The 18,048-nt window shown below is 37.6% G+C and overlaps 1 protein-coding gene across 5 annotated transcripts in view; it reads left to right on the top strand.

Annotated features, from left to right (window-relative positions):
• Rbbp8 (RB binding protein 8, endonuclease) overlaps positions 1 to 18,048 on the top strand; it is an 82,699-nt gene that overhangs the window by 64,068 nt on the left and 583 nt on the right. For all 5 annotated transcript variants that reach the window (XM_021645419.2, XM_060377678.1, XM_021645418.2 and 2 more), the window contains 6 exons: positions 2,235 to 2,323; positions 4,017 to 4,128; positions 7,788 to 7,928; positions 11,660 to 11,729; positions 14,485 to 14,581; positions 16,350 to 16,491. In XM_021645419.2, coding sequence (XP_021501094.2) covers positions 2,235 to 2,323; positions 4,017 to 4,128; positions 7,788 to 7,928; positions 11,660 to 11,729; positions 14,485 to 14,581; positions 16,350 to 16,491 — 651 coding nt within the window. The remainder of the gene's footprint in view (positions 1 to 2,234; positions 2,324 to 4,016; positions 4,129 to 7,787; positions 7,929 to 11,659; positions 11,730 to 14,484; positions 14,582 to 16,349; positions 16,492 to 18,048) is intronic.

The following is an 18,048-nucleotide window of genomic DNA, read 5'->3' as shown; positions in this document are numbered from 1 at the left end:
GTGGTCTCTCCTTGGCGTGGAGCTCTCTCTACACTGGCTGCCAGAAAGCACCAGGGACCCGGCTGTTTTCTGTGTCTCCCGTGCCTGGTCTTTTTACCGTGAGGTTTAGGGCCTCATGCTTGGTCAGCAAGTGCTTTACCTTCTAAGGTCTACCCAACTCCTGAATGTGCTGTTAAAAAACAGTTTGCCTCAGTCTCTGTATACTTGTCCTTTTGTTCTTAAGCCATTCACCGTTTGGATTTTTTTTTTTTTTTATCATTGGCAAGTTAGGTTATTCTTTCATTATTGATTTATTTCTCTTTCTGCCTGAAGCACATTATTTAGTTGTTTTCTTATACCGGTTTCAGCCGCTAAGTGAAAATGTTTGTTTTGTTTTTCCACTGTCATTCCTGACTTTTTTCTTAGCTTTTGTGTATATTTTTTTCTCCACTGTTTCTTAGGGAACATACTGTACCTGTTAACTTCGCAGTCTGCTTGCAGTTAGCGTCATTTTTCTTCAAGTTCTTAAGCTAAAGTTTGTAGTTGTCGTGTGTTAGCTACATTTGGAACTTATATACATTAAAAATTCAAACAATTTTACAATTTAACTTTTAAACAGTTAATTTATTGAAATACAAATCACTGATTATGAAAATGGCCCATGTCCAGTCAGTGGACTTGTACAGCTATCTGTACAATCTAAGTTTATCATCTTGTATGCTTTTTCATACTTTCCAATTCTGGTTATCACTGCTCTAATTTTTATCGCTGTAGTTTGGAATATTGTAGACGTTTTCTGTTAATAGACCTAGTCCATATGAAGTCTTCTGACTTCTTTCCCTTGGCATAGTGTTTTTTTTCTTTATTTTACTGTTATTATTGCATGTGTGATGTGTTTCTGTGGGTGTATACATGCCACAACATGTGTAGATCAGAGGACAACATTGTTCAGTTTTCTCTGTACTTTCACATAGGCTCCTAGGTCATTAAGGTCATCAAGCTTGCACGGCAAGCACCTGTACCTGCTGAGCCACCTCCTTAGCACTGGCATTGTTTTCAGTTCCCAACACTCTGTAGTAGATACAGGTATTCCGTCCCTATTTATTGCTAAATAAGATCTCATTAAATGCCATCATGTTTTCATCAGTTAATACAAATTTGCTGTCATTGTTACCTTTAAGAGTAATATTGTGCTGGGCACAGTGGTGCACACCTTTAATCCCAGCACTCTGGGAGGCAGAGGCAGGCAAATATCTAGTGGTACTAGCCTGGTCTACAAAGTGAGTCCAGTACAGCCAAGGCTACACAGAGAAACCCTGTCTCAAAAAACATAATAATAATAATAATAATAATGCTATGAGCATTTGTGTGCAGATTTTTTCTGGAAATGGATGTTTTCTCTCCCCCTCACCCCCCGCCCCAATTTACCTGGAACTAAAATTGCTGAACCACATGTTTAGCTGCCAGTTTGACCTTTTAAAGGTCTACTGATTTCCCAAAAGAGCTATGCCATTTTACATTAACACTATGATTGTGTGAAGGTTTCAGGCTTTCCAAATCAGTGTGTGTGTGTGTGTGTGTGTGTGTGTGTGTGTGTGTGTGTGTCTACATATATATGTGTGTGTATACGTATACATATATACACACATACATACACATATCTATACATATATAGGTATACGCATATATGTATACACATATACTTTGGGTCTAGCCATCTTATTGGGTGTAAACAATCTCGTTTTTGTCTTGGGTTTTTCTGATAGCTACTCATTATGAGACCTGTTTTCATAATGATTATTGGCCATTTGAACTCTCTGGTGAGATTCTTTGCCTTCTCTGAATTGGGATATTTATTTATTTGATTTTTTTAAACATTTAAATTTTTTATGTATACAAATGCCTTGCCTGTATGCATATTTGCACCAAGTGTGTTCCTTGTGGCTGAAGAAGTCAGAAGGGGGTACCAGATGTCCTGAAACTGGAGGTGTAGACTTACAAGCCACCCTCTAGATGCTCGGAACCAAACCCAAGGCTTCTGCAAGAGCAGTTAGTGCTTTTCACTGCTGAGCCGTCTCTGCAGCTCCCGGGATATTTATCTTTATTATGTGCTATGGTATTCTTTATATATCCTAGATGTCCTTCACCAAACAGGTGATTTGCAGAACATTTTCTATTCTGTGGGTTTCCTAACTTTTTAAAGTCAAAATGGGTTTTAATTTGTGGCTCTTTGCTCATCCACCCCTGCTGTCAAGACGTGTCCTTTGAAAACATCCAGTGGAGTGTGGACCCAGGAGCAGACCTTTCTCAGTATAAGATGGACGTAACTGTAATAGACACAAAGGTAAGTTTGAGAAACAGAACTAAAGCCTGTTTGCTTCTTATTCGAGTGCGTTTCAGGCTCCTTGAAGTACTTTCTTGCATGCTTCATTTATCGTGTATGTGTGCATGCATGCATTAATGCACGCCGTGTGCATGTTATATCATACATGGAGATGTCCGAGTACAGCCCTCAGGATTCGTCCTCTCCTTCCCCCATGTGGCAAACCCAGGTGATCAGACTTGTCCACAGGTGCGCTTACCCACTGAGTCATCTTGTCAGCCCAGGACAGCAACTTCTGAACACTTGCATGTGCTGTCTCAGGAAACACAAATAATACCCTTTTTTTTTCCAAACACAATGCTAATTTTGAAAGGTTAATAATACTTTCTGATTTTAAAAGCCTATGATATAAAACATTACTGCCATTTTTAAATGACAAAAAATTATAGTTGCATATTCCAAAATGATCTTACCTTTATCAAAAGTCATCCCTCCTATATCCTTAGTTTTTTAGATAGGTTCTCATTTTACAACCCAGGCGCTGGTCTCAAACTGACTATCCTGCTTCAGTCCCACAAGTGCTGGAACTGTAGGTGCCTACCACCATGCTTAGAATTCCATCGTATGTCTAACTAATTGGCTAATCCAGCTTTAATTTTTTTTTAGATTATTTTTTATTTACTATGTGTATGAGTTTTGCCTGAAGAGGTCAGAAATGGTGTCAGATCCACTGGAATTGGAGTTACAAATGGTTGTGAATCACCATCTGAGTGCTGGGAATTGAACCTAGATCCTCTGCAAAAGCAACCAGTACTTTTAACCACCAAGTCATTTCTCCAGCCCCCTTGCTTAGCTTTAAAAAAAAAAAAAAAGAAAAGAAGAAAACAATGCTGTCAAGACATTCTATTTTTTTCAGTTGACTTTTTAAAAATATAATTTTTGTGTATCTATGTTAATATGTAGCTCTGGCTGTCCTTGAATTTACTATGTAGACCAGGCTGGTCTTACCTACCTCTGCCTCCTCAGTGTTGGGATTAAAGGTGTGCATCACTGCGCCCTTTGGGAGTTGGTTGGTTGACTGGTTGGTTTGTTTGTAATTTGTACTTAGAAATATGGTTTTTTAGGGGGTTCAGTTTCCATATAGTTAATTCTATTTGATGGCACATTAGGAAATTATCTAGATTACTGGTAACACATAGCTATGAAGAAATCAAATTTGATTATTAAAGTTGCTGCTCATGCACATCAAAGTTTATTATTGCAAGGCAAATTGGAGAAGATGGGTAAAGCACAAAGGACTTCAGTGGTAAATAAATCTCCATTTCCTTGGCCACAGTTGTCCTTTTCCTCAGATTGACACAAAGTGTTTATATATTGAGGCTAAAATGTTCTACAGGCAAGAAAACCTAAATCTCTGTTCCTAAGATACAGAAGTAAATATAACTTAATGCTTTAAAGCAGTAAAATTTGCTGAGCAGTAGTGTTGTATGCCTTTAATCCCAGCACTCAGGAGGAAGAAGCAAGCAGATCTGAGTTTGAGGCCATCCTGGTCTACAGAGTGAGTTCCAGGACAGCCAGGGCTAAACACAGAAACCCTGTCTTAAAAAATGAAATAGTAAAATTTTATCAGAGTTTTTAACCCTTTAGTAGTCAAAAGCAGATGTGACACTGTGAAGGAATAATTGCTAAACTTTTGGATTTTTAAAATATTTAGGATAGCAGTCACTCAAGATTAGGAGGAGAAACAGTGGACATGGACTGTACATTGGTCAGTGAAACCGTGCTTTTAAAAATGAAGAAACAAGAGCAAAAAGAAAAAAGTCCAAGTAAGATGTGTCTTGATTTTGATTACTTTGATCAAATGTGGGATGAAATTTATAGTCATCATTATAGTGATAAATGCAGTAACTTTGTAAACTAAATTTTGGGGCTTTTTTTTTTTAATTTTATACAATGTATTGTAACCACACTTTTCTGCTTCCCAAATTCCACCAAGATCCCTTCCACCCACCCAACTCTGAGCCTTCTTTTTCCTCTCTTTAAAAAAAGGAAAGAAGGAAGGAAGGGAAGGAACCACAAAAACAGAAAACAAAATACATAAGCAAAAGACTAGTAAGGCAAATATTGTCCAAAGCTATATGAGACCAGAAAAAGTCTACAAAAATACCACTGAGTTCTCTTTCTATTGCCTGACTACAGCTGGGCATGGGCCTACCCTGAAATGTGGTTGATAGACCTAGTGAGACACCATTGGAGAAAACTAACTTTTCCTTGCAAGTAACTGTAGTGCAGATCACATCTTGATTAGGTGGGGGAGCCTTTGTTCACTTCCTGCTTTCAGTACTGGGAACTCACTCTGTAGATCAGTCTGGCCTTGAAATCATAGAGACCCACATGCCTCTCCCTTAAATTGAGTGCTGGGATCAAAGGTGTGCACCACCCCACCTGGCTCCATAATTTAATTTTTAAGAGCTGAATAATACTCCATTGTCTAAGTGTACCAGTTTTCATTATCCATTTATTTTTAAATTTGTTTATTTGTTTCTTCCCTCTTTGGTAATGTTAGGAATGGTTTGGTTTTGTTTTTAGTTTTTGAGATGGGGGTCTTGTTAGATAGCTCAGGCTGGTCTTGAACTTGCAGTCTTTCAGCCTCACCCTCCCTAATTCTAACATTATAGGCCTGATGACCATGCCCAACTCCAGCTCTGTTAATGTTATATTCTTCCTTAGGAGAGTTCAGTTTGGCTAGTTCAGAAAAAGTTCGTTAGCCATAATAACCTTATTTCAGGAATTTACATTGTTTTCAGGGGTTAGCAAGGTCTACCCAGTAACCAATTTGTAAACAAAGTTTTATTGCAACATAAGTTTATTTGTTGCATGTCTTACCTGTGGTTGTTCTGTACAAGGGCACACTAGGTTAACTGATAGACTTTATGTCCCCATGAACTTTATATATATCTAATTTTTTTTTTAGAAAAATGTTTGCTGATGTCTAGTGTAGATGGTTTTTAGTTTTAGTGTAAGGCTGAATCTTTTACAATTATTTTCTGAAGCAAAATAGGAAGAGGGAATCTGTAGAGTAGTACTAACATAGATTTACGAATTATTACTAAGAGGGAGCTGCATATAATGAGTTGAGGGTCTAGTCAGATCAGAAGCATCCACTCTTTTGTTAGTTCTTTGCTAAAACTTTGATATTCCAAAAGACAAGGTGATAACTAGGACTGGTGGGCACTAATCCTAGCAGCATTTCTACTTAAGACATGACATGAAGCCTTAGGAAATAAGCAGTTGTCACCATTTTATGTAGAAGAGTTGGGATCTGCACGTGAAGATAGAGTACTAAAATCAGAGGGATTTCTCAATGATCCTCTGTTAGAAACGTGAGAACATCTGTGTGTACATTCTGCATTATTGTCTATAGTTTACCTCCTTAGGCTAAAAAACATTTGAAACATTCAGGTGTTTAAATCAAGTTTGTTTATTTTATTTTATGTGTTTTACCTGCATATATATGTATGTGTACCACATGTGAGCTTGGTACCCATGGAGATAAGAAGATGGAGTTGCAAATGGTTGTGAACTACCATGTGGGTGCTGGGAAACGAACCTGGGTCTTCTGCAAGAGTTATAAGTGGTCTTAATCACTGATCCATTTCTCTAACCCCTGAAACATCTAGTCTTGCTTGGCTTTTTTTGAGTCAAATACTCTTAATGCCCTAAATGCAGTAAGAAAATTTCAACAGTCTTTGTTGTAAGCCATTGTTCTTTAGTAGTAAATAGCAAACCGTGTGGCCAAGAAGATGGCTGTCAGTATCATACCGCAAAACAGTATTTGTAATACTATTTTGTTGAAGCCCTATTTGAAGAAAAAGGGACTCTGCCTTATTAAATGCAGCAGTGAGGTACACCAATAAAACTCTCAACTCCTGCTAGTATCCTTGTGCCCCTGCTGCATTAGACCTGGCAGTTGTTACGATAGAAATATCAGAAAGTGCGCAGTGTCTTTGTACAGGTATTTCACACTCAGAAGTTAGACCAACCAAACAGTAAGTCAGCACCTTAGCTCTGTGGCTTATTAACAGCTATACAGAGTATTTGGGGAGTATGTGGCATCTACCTGGCACACCACGTAAAGGTTTATAAATTTGTTCCTTGGTTAAAAAAGAAAAAAGGACAAATATGTAATCATTCCGTAACTATCAAAGAAAAATTACATAGTAGAAAATACCTACAAAAACCCCTACCCCATGGAATTTACATTTTAATGGCTAAGAAATTAGTGAATCTATAATTTGATGGTAGTGGAATGTAAGTGTAGAACTAAATCAAGGAAATAGTGATAGAGTTCTTTGGAGGACAATGGTAGTTATTTACACTGAGCAATCTTGGTTGGCTCTGGTCTATCATATTTGATAGGCAACTGAATCTGTCTAATTTCCTTAAATTGGTACTTTTTAAATTAACTAATGTAGTTAAGTCTGTGAAGAGGAATTCAGCACTTCGATGCTGTAGATAGAATGCGAATTCAGTGTTTCTGTCCATTTTTAGTTACCAAGTGCTAACAGTGATTTTTTGAAACAAATATTTTTTTTGCAGCTTCATTAGAAAAATAAGAAATTAAGTAAAATTTGATAGAGTTTAGTGTCAGATACTTATACACTTTTTTATATTTAGCATTTTTTTATCATATATCATGGTGTGTTTTTCTAGTTCTCAACAGTTTCCTTGATAAGAAATATTTTACTTTTTGTGAATTATACATGAGTTGATAGAAAGAAAAATCTTCAGCATTTATAAGAGATCCAGTTTTATGACAGTAACAAAAACTAGCTTTCTTGACACAGGACAGCACTTAAAATCACCACATAAACTTCTGTAAATGGGACTTAGGCGTTCATTCTTATCTTGTGTGCTCTTATGAGAATTAAGCCATGTTGAAAGAATCTTGGCTTAAAAGTCTCTAAATGTGTACATACACACATATATCCGTGTGTGTGTATTAGTATGTTACCCAATTTGAGCCACTGAGTTCTACTCTTCTAACAGTTTACAATTCATATTCTTAGAATCATCTTTTTTAGCATGTCCATGAATGCCTTCGGCTCACTCCATATTCAGTAAAACACCCTTTACAACTAGATCTGAAGTCTACATTATAGTTGTGTTTTTAGTGTCTTTAAACACTCCAGTACATGCACTAACATGCTTGCCACTCAACATTCTCTCTTGACACCGTGTCATAAAACTTAATGGCCTTAAAGTTACTTTTCACACCGGTATCTGAGCACTTTGAAAGAACACTCTTGAAGGTATAGCCTATAATCCACATATAAGAATCTTCTCTAAAAGAAGTGTTCTTACAGATTGCATTTCATTACTTTATGGTGGATACTATTAATACATGGTTCACATTGGGCTGCATAAAAGGCCAAAACTTGCTTGCTGTTAAGTCAGTGTTTTTTTGTTTTTTTTTTTTGTATAGATGGAGACATAAAAATGAATGATAGCTTGGAAGATATGTTTGATCGGACAACACATGAAGAATATGAATCCTGTTTGGCAGATAGCTTTTCCCACGTACCAGATGAGGAAGAATCATCTGCTTCCACAAAGACACCAAACAGTAAGTGCAGGCATAATGTTATTGTACACTGTATAAAGATTCAGATGCTGATTTCTGTGCCCCCTGTATCTGGTTGCAGTCCTTGTTCTGAGAAATCTGCTGTCTAAACTTTGCTCGCCAGTTGTTCCCTGATATGTCAGTAAAGCAGATTAACTTACACCTATCACTGAGCAGGGGAGAGAGTAGGGCTAGACTTCCTGCCAGCCAGGGGAGGAGGAAAGAGGGAGAGGAAGAGGTCCAGGAAACATGAGGAAAGAGTATCTGGAGCACAGAGAGCTATAAAGTGCAAGTATCTCTGGGATTTATGCTGAAAGGATGTCAGATTAGTTTACAAGATTAAGAATAGATTAATTCTGCTCAATTCTTGTGATGTAAAGCTTTTTAAACAAATATAAATACTTCAGTTTCAATTATTTGGGTGCTAGCCAAGTTAAGAGAGAAACTGCAATACACAATTTTAAAACAACCGCTAACAAGTAAGTCTGTTTCCTCTTTAATTACATGTTTTCTATTACACTGAGCTCACTACATCATCAAACTAATTAATAGAGAATTGATTAATAGTAACAAAAGATTCATGTTTCTTACATAAATTTCTTATTCAGTTATTTTAAAAAAATGTGACTAATATCGTACAGGTAGGTGAGTGCTCCCTCCACTTAGTATTTTGTAGTAGCGGGACAGGAAAGGGACTCCATCCATGTAGAACTCCCAAGAAGGTAATCGCAATTGCAAGTTAAAATTCTCGCTAAGTATCTCATGTTATATTAAACAGCTCAAAATTTCTTCTCTTTAACTTTTTGCACTTTTTGGTTTCTAGAACTTCCATTTCCCAGAGTCTTCCTACAACTTTTATCTTCTCAGTCTTTGTAGTCATTACTGAAAATTGGTCCAAGTCTGTATTTCTAGGTTTGACATGATTCCCAGTCCTACACTTGTGAATAATTGTTAGATACTTTTGTGTCTGAGCAGTTTAAACTATGCCTGAGCCAAGTTCCGTTTATTTTCTACCAAAAACTTAAATTTTAAGGTTTAACTTTTCATTTTTACAACTCCAATACCAAAGTTCTAACTCATTTTTTTCTTCATAGGAAAAAGTAAGTTTGGGAAACAATATCAAAAGCTCATTCTGACAGGTTTTTATTTACTATACAGTTGAATGATTCTGTTAGTAAGCAGTCAGTGTATGTAGACTTTGAGCAAGAAACCCAGAGTGAGAAGATAATTTGAGGACAATAAATAATTAACAGAAGTAGCCACTCCATAAAACCATGACAGTGAGTAAGATCACCAAGGTGTTAAAAGAGCAAGAAAGCACTTCAGGTGTCTAACCTCTGGGATATAGCAACTTTTGTTTTTGGTTGTGAGCTTCACCTTTAATCATCACCCCAGGGTATAGCCACGTAAGGTGAGCCAGGTGCGGTGGGTAAAGGCACCTGTTGCCACACTTGACCGCTGAGTTCAATCCTTGGGGTCTACGTGGCATAGAGGGAGAGCACGCAGCTCCCAGGATCTCTTCTCTCACCTCCACAGCCACAAACATGTACATGCACACATGCACGTTAAATGAATAAATACATCAAAAATACAGGAGAAGAGGATCACGCAGATTAGCAGAAGCAGCAAAGGAAATTGAGATGGTGCTCTGGACATGAGGGAGGAAGGAAATAGTTGTTCTGGAGGCCAAGGGAAGATGTTCTGTAACTTCACTCTGCTCTTCTCCCCAGAACCCTGCACAAATCATCTGTGGCATCTCTGTGAGCATCTGGACCCTGATACAACTTACAGATTTTTCTTCTTTTTCTTCTTTGTTTGTTTGTTTGTTTTTGGTTTGGTTTGGTTTTGGGTTTTGGAGACAAGGTTTCTCTGTGTAGCCCTGGCTGTCCTGGAATTCACTGTGTAGATTAAGTTGGCCTTGAACTCAGAGATCTGCCTGCCTCTGGCCCCCAAGCGCTAGGACTGAAAGTGTGTGCCGCCACCACCATCCAGTAAACTTTTGTTTTTTTACCCCAGGTTTTATGTTCTCTTGACTCTCCAGGTTTCATTATCTGCCTAGTACCCAACTACCCAGTGGCTAAAATTAGAAATGTGAGAATCAGTTTTTACATAGTTCATTTTTTATTGCCAATCAAATGTCATATTATTTGCAGATGTTACCATTGTTTTGTGACAAACATGAGTCATAAAACTCCATGAGAGTCAAACTCAGCAATGTCAGAATAAATCACAGAAATATAAAAATTAAAATCTTAATGAAAATAGATAAGCATTATGTGTGGTGGTAGTGGAACTTGCCTACCATGTGGGAAAAGTCTGTAAAGAGTCTCCCGTGACTAGAAGGAAACATAGAGCTGGTTTCAGGATGAGATTTAGTCCAAGAACCAGAGGTTGGAATGGAAAGTAGAGGACACATTTGACCTTATTTTTCGCCTTATTTTCGTGCCCAGTCTAATGCCCTGGAGGTACTGTCCAGAGTGCGCTTTACATTACTCCTGTTTCTCTCTTTTCCTGCCTTTTCACCTATTCTATGCATACCTCATACATTTTCCACAGAATGCCAGGATGACCTTATTTTTAAATATAAATTGGATACTGTGTTTTCAGCTAGAAATCCTTCAATGAAAAGCTAGTTGAATAACCAATACGCACATGAAAAAGTGTCCAGTGTTATAATGAATTCACATTCCCTGGGGTGATTAAAAACACTGGCAATTAAATATTAGTATGAAAAGCAACTGAACTCCTATGTATTGGTGACAGGAGTTTAAAAAAAGTTTCACAGGTTCATCATTAGTTTTATACCAAATTAAATATATATCTGTCACAGCATTTGAATATATATATTTGTTAGGAAAAATGAAAACACAAAAAATTTGTACTTATGATTATTCATACAGTTAGGATTATAGCACTGAAAAAAGTATTTATAACAGTGCTAGTTACAGTAACTTAAAACTAAGAACAGCCCCCATAGCTATCAGTAAGCAAATATGTCAAAACGATGTAGATAAACCTCCACCTTGCTAACCTGGGAAAATAAAAATGATGTAAAAAATTGTACTGTTTTTTTTTTTTTTGTGTGTGTGTGTGTATGTAATTCTAAAACAAGCTATTTGTGAAAGAAATTAGTGTTGAGGGAGAGGTGGAAGAGAAACACAAGCAGATATTCCTGTACATAAGAAACAAAGGAATAACAGGAAAATCAGAAGGGACAGGAATTTTTAAATTTTATCATCAATTTTCTGATAAAATTCTTTAATCTCTTTATTTTTCAAATTACAGAGATTAATGGGGCAAATAAGTGAGACATGCTAAAAAATGTCTATTGATATCTCCTGCCAAATAGTAACAGACATCTATGTGGTTCTGCTCATCTACAATCCTCAGGTGCCAGGTGTGGGGAGAGCAGAGGCAGGTGGGCCTCTCAGTTTGAGGCCAGCCAAGCAGTAGGCTGCCCTAGGGGTGCCCTGTCTCAAAATAAATTAATTAATCAATCAGTCAACTATCTCCTGAAATATAACTTTTAGTTTAGTGACTCTGACGTAGGCTACTACCTTTATGTAGATGAAAAAGAAAAAAATGTGAATGAATTGCTCACTAGGACACAAGTGAAAAATCAATATAAAGAGATGTTTTGTACTAGTTACAGTTTTTTTTTTCCAAGCAAACTGATTATTTCTCATCAGGTTCTACATGTGTGAAATTTTTGTTTTGTTTTGTTTTGTTCATAGTACCTGGTGATAAACAAGATAGAGTCAAGCAGAAAGCATTTGTGGAGCCGTATTTTAAAGATAAAGAGAGGTAAGTGGTCTTTGTTAACGTTACCATTGTGCCTGGAAATATAGCAGAGCTGTCTTTGTCAGTCTGTAAGCTAGTTAATTGTTGCCTTGGTTAAAATAAATAATTTCTAAGGAGACTGAGGCCATCCAAAGCAACACAGTAAAGAAAAAGCCTGTCTCAAAAAAGCTAGGCAGTGGTGGTGCACGCCTTTAATCCCAGCACACCAGAGGCAGAAGCAAATCTTTGTCCATCCTGGTCTACAGAGTGAGCTCCAGGACAGCTCAGGGGACATACAGAGTAACCCTATCAGAAAACAAAAAACAAACAGAAGAACAAAGAGTCATTTAGAGCCAGGCTCACATCTCTAGTACCAGCACTGGGAGACTAAGGAGGAACAATTATACATTTGAGACCAGCCTGGCTCCCAGTGGGTCTTTGTTTCAAAATGAAAAAAAAAAAAAAAAAAGAAAGAAAGAAAAGAAAATCACTTGTGACTGGAAATAAGCCCCATGGATACTGTGCTTCCTAGCAGAAATGAGGACCTGAGTTCATATCCCAGCACCCACATGAGAGCCAGGACAGGGGTGTACCTCATTAACCCCAGTACTGGCCACTGGAGACAGGCAGGTCCTGGAGCCTTGCCAGCCAGCCAGTCTAAACAGAAATAGCCGAGGTTCAGCTAGAGACCTGACTCAAAGAATTGGGGACACTATGTTGGATGAGTAGGAAAAGGGCTCCATATTTATGATGAAATACATTGTATGGAATTCTCAGAGGGGCAGCATTTGAAGGGGTCCACCCTGATGGCCACCTGTGGCCTCCCTATATGCCCTCATGGGTAAGCGTATACACACTCATTGCCTTTTACTCTATACTTGTAAACAAGAAACTTAAAGTAAGAATACAGATTTTACATATAAGGACATTTTTAACAGTACCACCAATTTTTCAACAACAGTAATGGTTTCTTTCCTTTATTAACAAATACTGTATTTTTATTGTTTTCTTTTGAACTTTGGGAACTTGTTGAACTATTTTCACATGTGTAAGACTTGGTCATGAACCTTAGTTGCCTTCATAGTAGAGGATTTTTGAACCCTTAGAATAAATTTCAACTTCTTAATTTTGAACATCAATGCTACTTCTGCCTTTTTAACAAAGGAATTAAATTTTGTTACTTTCAGTTATGATCTATAAGTTTTTAAAGTACATTTACAATATAACGTATTATATTAATTAATTAAATACGCTTTTTTTCTTTATGAAGTTCTCAAAATGAGTCACTTAATTCTTTTTTAATTACTTTTGGTTTTTTAGGTATTTGGTGGTGGTGGTTTTGATTTTCTGAGACAGGGTTTTTCTGTGTATTCCTGGCTGTCCTAGAACTCACTTTGTAGACCAAACTGGCCTGGAACCTAGAGATCCGCCTGCCTGTAGGAGGCTTTTTACTGATTCTTAAAGAGTTTCTAAAAGAAATAAGTTGACATTTTGTTATTAAATGTTTAATCCTTTTTCTTTATTTTCTACTTTTCTAAAGAAATGGTGCCCTAGAATCCCAAATATAAGTAGGCAGGTTTTTATTCTCAAAGGCATGCCCAGGGGCTAGCCTGACTAGATAGTCCCTCATAGATGTGCCCGGAGACTTTCCCCAAGAGATTCTAGATCCTGTTAAGTTGGCAACATTATTCATGGAATCTGGTTACCTGCCTTGTGTTGTGTCAGGGACACAGAACTTAGTAACCTTTTAAGTGATGTTTTCTTTGAGGTCTGCTGTGAATGCCTTGCTTCTGGTCTTCTAGTGAATTCCTTGCTGCATATATTATACTCAGAGAAAAGGATATGGCAAAAATCGTTCTATGTAAGCCTAGAATTTCAAAGAATTCATAAATTCTTTGAAAAAAACTGTTGTGTAGCAATATGTTATAGCCAGCCTTTCGTGCTCTCCCCTTTTAATTCACACATTCGTCTAGAGTTAGGGGTTCTTAAAAGATAAAACACAGACGGGACCTATGACTCAGTATAATTGGAAATAGAGTAATTAAAATGTATTTTGAAGAAAAACACTTTTCATTTAAAGGGACATGAAGAGTAGATGTGTCCCCAAGAAAAATTATTTTAAAAGTCATCTTCTGCCAGGTGTGGTGGCACATGCACTCAGGGAGGCAGAGGCAGGTGAATCTCTGTGAGTTCAAGGTCAGCCTGGTCTCCAAAGCAAGTCCAGGACAGCCAAGGCTACACAGAGAAACCCTGTCTCGAAAAACCAAAAGCAACAACAAAGAGTCGTCTATATTTTTTAGTGTAATGGCCCATGTAGTTGTCTTCTGAAAACTTGTATTTTAATTTGTATGTATGTGTGGAAATCATTAAACTAAGAAGGGAACCGTGAAGAGAAGGCAGGTCTTAAGGGAGGGAGCTGGGAAATAGAACGGACTACCTACGACAGGGTAGCAGAAAGGGCAGTGGACAGAGAAGAAGGGCACAGCAAGCGTAAGGAAATGAGGGGATGGGAAAGAGCAATAAAGGAAGGGAACAAATAAATTATGCAGGAAACATCACAGTGAAACCTCTTAGTTTGTATGCTGGCCTAATATTAGTCCGAAGTAATACTAAATACTTGAATCATTTGTTTTTCTAATATACAGAAGAACATCTCAAATAAAATAAGTGTTTTCGGGGATTGTTTCTCTTCTGACATCTTACAGTTTTGATTCATATTTTAAACCAGAAATCTTTCTAGTAACAAATAGGCTAACTTTAAATTCCTTTTTCCCTCTAGAGAAACTAGTATACAGAATTTTCCTTATATTGATGTAGTTCGGAAAAAAGAAGAGAGAAAGAAATTGCTTGGTCACACATGTAAGGAATGTGAAATTGTAAGTACTAATGTAAATACTTTTTTAAGTATGACAGTAGAGATTATAAGTGCATGATTTAAAAATCACAGATACAGGTCTTTTTTATATTCAGAACCATTGTTTGATGCAGTACTGATAGAATAAGGAACATACCAGTGAGGACCAGCATATACCAATAAATAGAGACAAATAAATGAAAGTGTGCCACCCCCAGCTTGTTTTAGATTGAGTCTGGGGCCTTAGAACCCTTACATTATTTCTCTTTTTTTTACATGGGCTGTCCTATGCTGAAGAAGTCAGTACTAATTGTCCCATCAATACAGTGCCCCCAAACAGGTTCTCTTTATCCTAAAACATGCTGTTTTTATTTTTTGTCTCACTATCAGCCGTTAGACGCCCTCCTCAGCATCTAACTTCCTCGCTCAGATTTTCTTATTAACTGCAGTCCTGAAAATTTGATAACATTAAAATAGCACGTGAAGGTATGAATTGGCTACAGTAAGTAAGGACTTGGTAAAAACATGCTCTCACTCACAGCAGGATATAGGCTGGGACTCTATTTTGAAAACAATTTAGCAACTGTCATAGAGGTTGTGATGCAACATAGGGTTTGTTTGGCTCACGTTTCAATGCCACAGTTACTCCATGGAAGAAGACAAGGCAAGAACTCTATAAGCAGTTTCCTGGAGACAGGGGCTGATGCAGAGACCTTGGAGGAGCGCTGCTCACTGGCTTGTTCTTCATGGCTTCCTCAGCCTGCTTTCTTCTAGAACCCAGGGCCACCAGCCCAGGGATGGCACCACCCACAATGGCCTGGGCCCTCCCCCATCAGTCACTAATTAAGAAAATGCCCGAAAGAATTGCCTACAGGAAGTCTGCTAGAGACATTTCCTCAGTTGAGGTTCCTCCTCCCACAGGTTTGTGTCAAGTTGATAAAACTAACCAGCTCGTCACTATAAAGAAAACCAATTCTGTCTTGAAATTTCAAAGCACAAACATCGTTAACCTGTTTTCCTTCTCAGTAATCAGTTTCTTTCTCGCTGTCCAGTCATTGAAAGTGATTTTTTCCTTTTTATATAATTCTGCCAGTTATTTTTTGTAAAAGTTTTTAAAATGGTAAAAATAAATTAATTATGTAGGTTACAAATCTTATGTACTTAAATATAACCTGTAGCTTCCTGTTGGTAAATTTATTTCAATGTCTATTTCAAATGTATCATGGAAAGTATAGGGTAGTGACTATAAATGTCACATGTATAAAAACAAATGTCTTTTCTACATTCAATTCCTGTACTTCAGGACTCTTATATGTGTGGGTTGGGTTTTGTTGGTGTTGTTTTGTTGTTTTTAACTAATGTTTTTAAAGAAAATATTCTGGTTACTCACTATGCATTTTGTACACGTCAGTAGCTTATCTTTCAGCAAGTCCCACTGATTTCCTGTTAGATGCTCACCTTTACATTCGCTTACGCATCTCCGCTGCCAAAGCCCGATACACACCCAGACACCATCTTCCCTTGGTCTGCTGAAGCACATTCCCTTTCAGAGCTTGAGTAAGAAGACAGTCTTCATGCATGCTCACCACCACATTTTTTCTTTCTTTTTGCTCTGACCGCTTATTAAACACAGTGATGGTCTCTTTACTTAAAGTATGACTTGTTTGTAAGTATTGTGAGTATTATTTCCTTAGAATGTTTAAATAGTTGTTAGCTTCTAGTTTATATAATAAACAAGCCACTCTGTTTATTATTTCTAAGGGGAAAAACCTACCAATTGTTATTGTTAGTTTTATGCAGATTTGCCCGCAGAAGAGAGAGAGAAGAAGTTGACTTCCTGCTCAAGACACCGATTTCGCTACATCCCACCCAGCACGCCAGAGAATTTCTGGGAAGTTGGTTTTCCTTCTACCCAGACGTGTGTGGAAAGAGGTAGGAATATAGATTTCAGAATTTTAGGTTTTTTAAAAAATACGTTGTATAGACCTAACCCTGAATATTAACCTTCTCTGTAACTCTTTATCTTGTACTGTGAGTTAGGAGCTGTGTCTGCAGCATGCAAGTGAATTACTGAATAGGAAAGACTTTCTTTCACCTGTTCTGTTGATTTACTTGGGACTACGCCCTGCTTATAGTCACTTTAATGTGACTGTTTGTGTATCAGCTTGGTTTGTCTTTCAGATTTCAGAAAGCAGTTTCATCCTGCCAAAATGACTTTTAAGTAAATAACCTTTCAGAGGTTAGAATGTTGACATGCAGCCAGTTCCTTCAAATTTGGCATTTATGTCAGGCAACGTGGTGCTCACCTTTAACCCCAGCACTCAGGGAAGCAGAGGCAGGCGGCTCTGAGTTCAAGCCAGCCTAAAACCACATATAACTATATACAGCCAGTGAGTGGTGGGCAGCCAGTGCGACACACAGAGAGATCCTGTTCCAGCCTCCACCCCAGATGCCATTTACATTTAAGATGCATCATCAAAACTAGTTTTTGGAGTAGTGGTTTTTGTTCCTTGCTGTCGCCAGTGGCACAGTGCTAAAAAAGAATTGGGGGGGGTATACTGAGTTTTTATGAAAAAGGATGTATTTTCTGAGATATGACTACCAAGTATAATGATGTTCAGATTATAATTTAACTGTGAGGTCTATGGCATTTATTAATAGACTTTTGGTCTTGGGCTTATATTTTAAGTTTTAAATATCTAAAACTTTTGCCCAGAGAAAGTTATAACAATGAATAAATATCAGATAAGAAGACCAGCTAGACTTTCAGTTCAGCTTCATCCTCACGTTAGTTTCAAACTCAGTAAAGGTCCCCACTTTTGGAGAAGCTGCATATATTTAACTGTAAGTCATTGACATCATTTCTCCTCCTGGTAGTTCACACAATCAGACAAGCTGGGTATAGCCAGGGTTTGCCATTCTAGCCTGGCCCAGAGCACAGTCCTTCCCTGAAAATCACATGATGGAGATTCCTTGGGAGAATCTGAATGGTGCAGAGAACTCAGAGAGGCATCTCACCCTATGAAATAGCTACCACAAAAGACTTGCGGGGATCACTGGAATTTATAACAATTGTAGAGTTTAGATTTAACCCTATGGCCCCACGCACAAACCTGTGGTGGAGCACAGTATAGAGAATTTTTCATATTCTTCCAGTTTTGTGATCTTAAGCAAGTTTGATTTCTGCAGGTCTCCATCTCTCATCTGGGAAGTCAGTGTAGTAAAAGTTGCTTGGAAGGAACATGAGAACTATCTGAGATGTTGGATACAAAGCAGTTTACAAATGTTTTCTGCTTTTTTTTCTCTTGGTATAAATGAGGAAATTAATGCTAAATAGTGAAATCACTCACCAACATCACAAAGCTAAAAATCAGAAGTACCATAAAAATGTATACAGTAAACAAGTTAAATACGGCCAAGTGGTGGCAGCGCATACCTTTAATCCCAACATTTGGGGCAGAGGAACAGGTGGATCTCTGAGTTTGAAGT

This window comes from Meriones unguiculatus, chromosome 2 (genome assembly GCF_030254825.1).
Source record: "Meriones unguiculatus strain TT.TT164.6M chromosome 2, Bangor_MerUng_6.1, whole genome shotgun sequence".
Taxonomy (NCBI): Eukaryota; Metazoa; Chordata; class Mammalia; order Rodentia; family Muridae; genus Meriones; species Meriones unguiculatus.
This window is presented reverse-complemented; position numbering and strand designations above follow the sequence as displayed.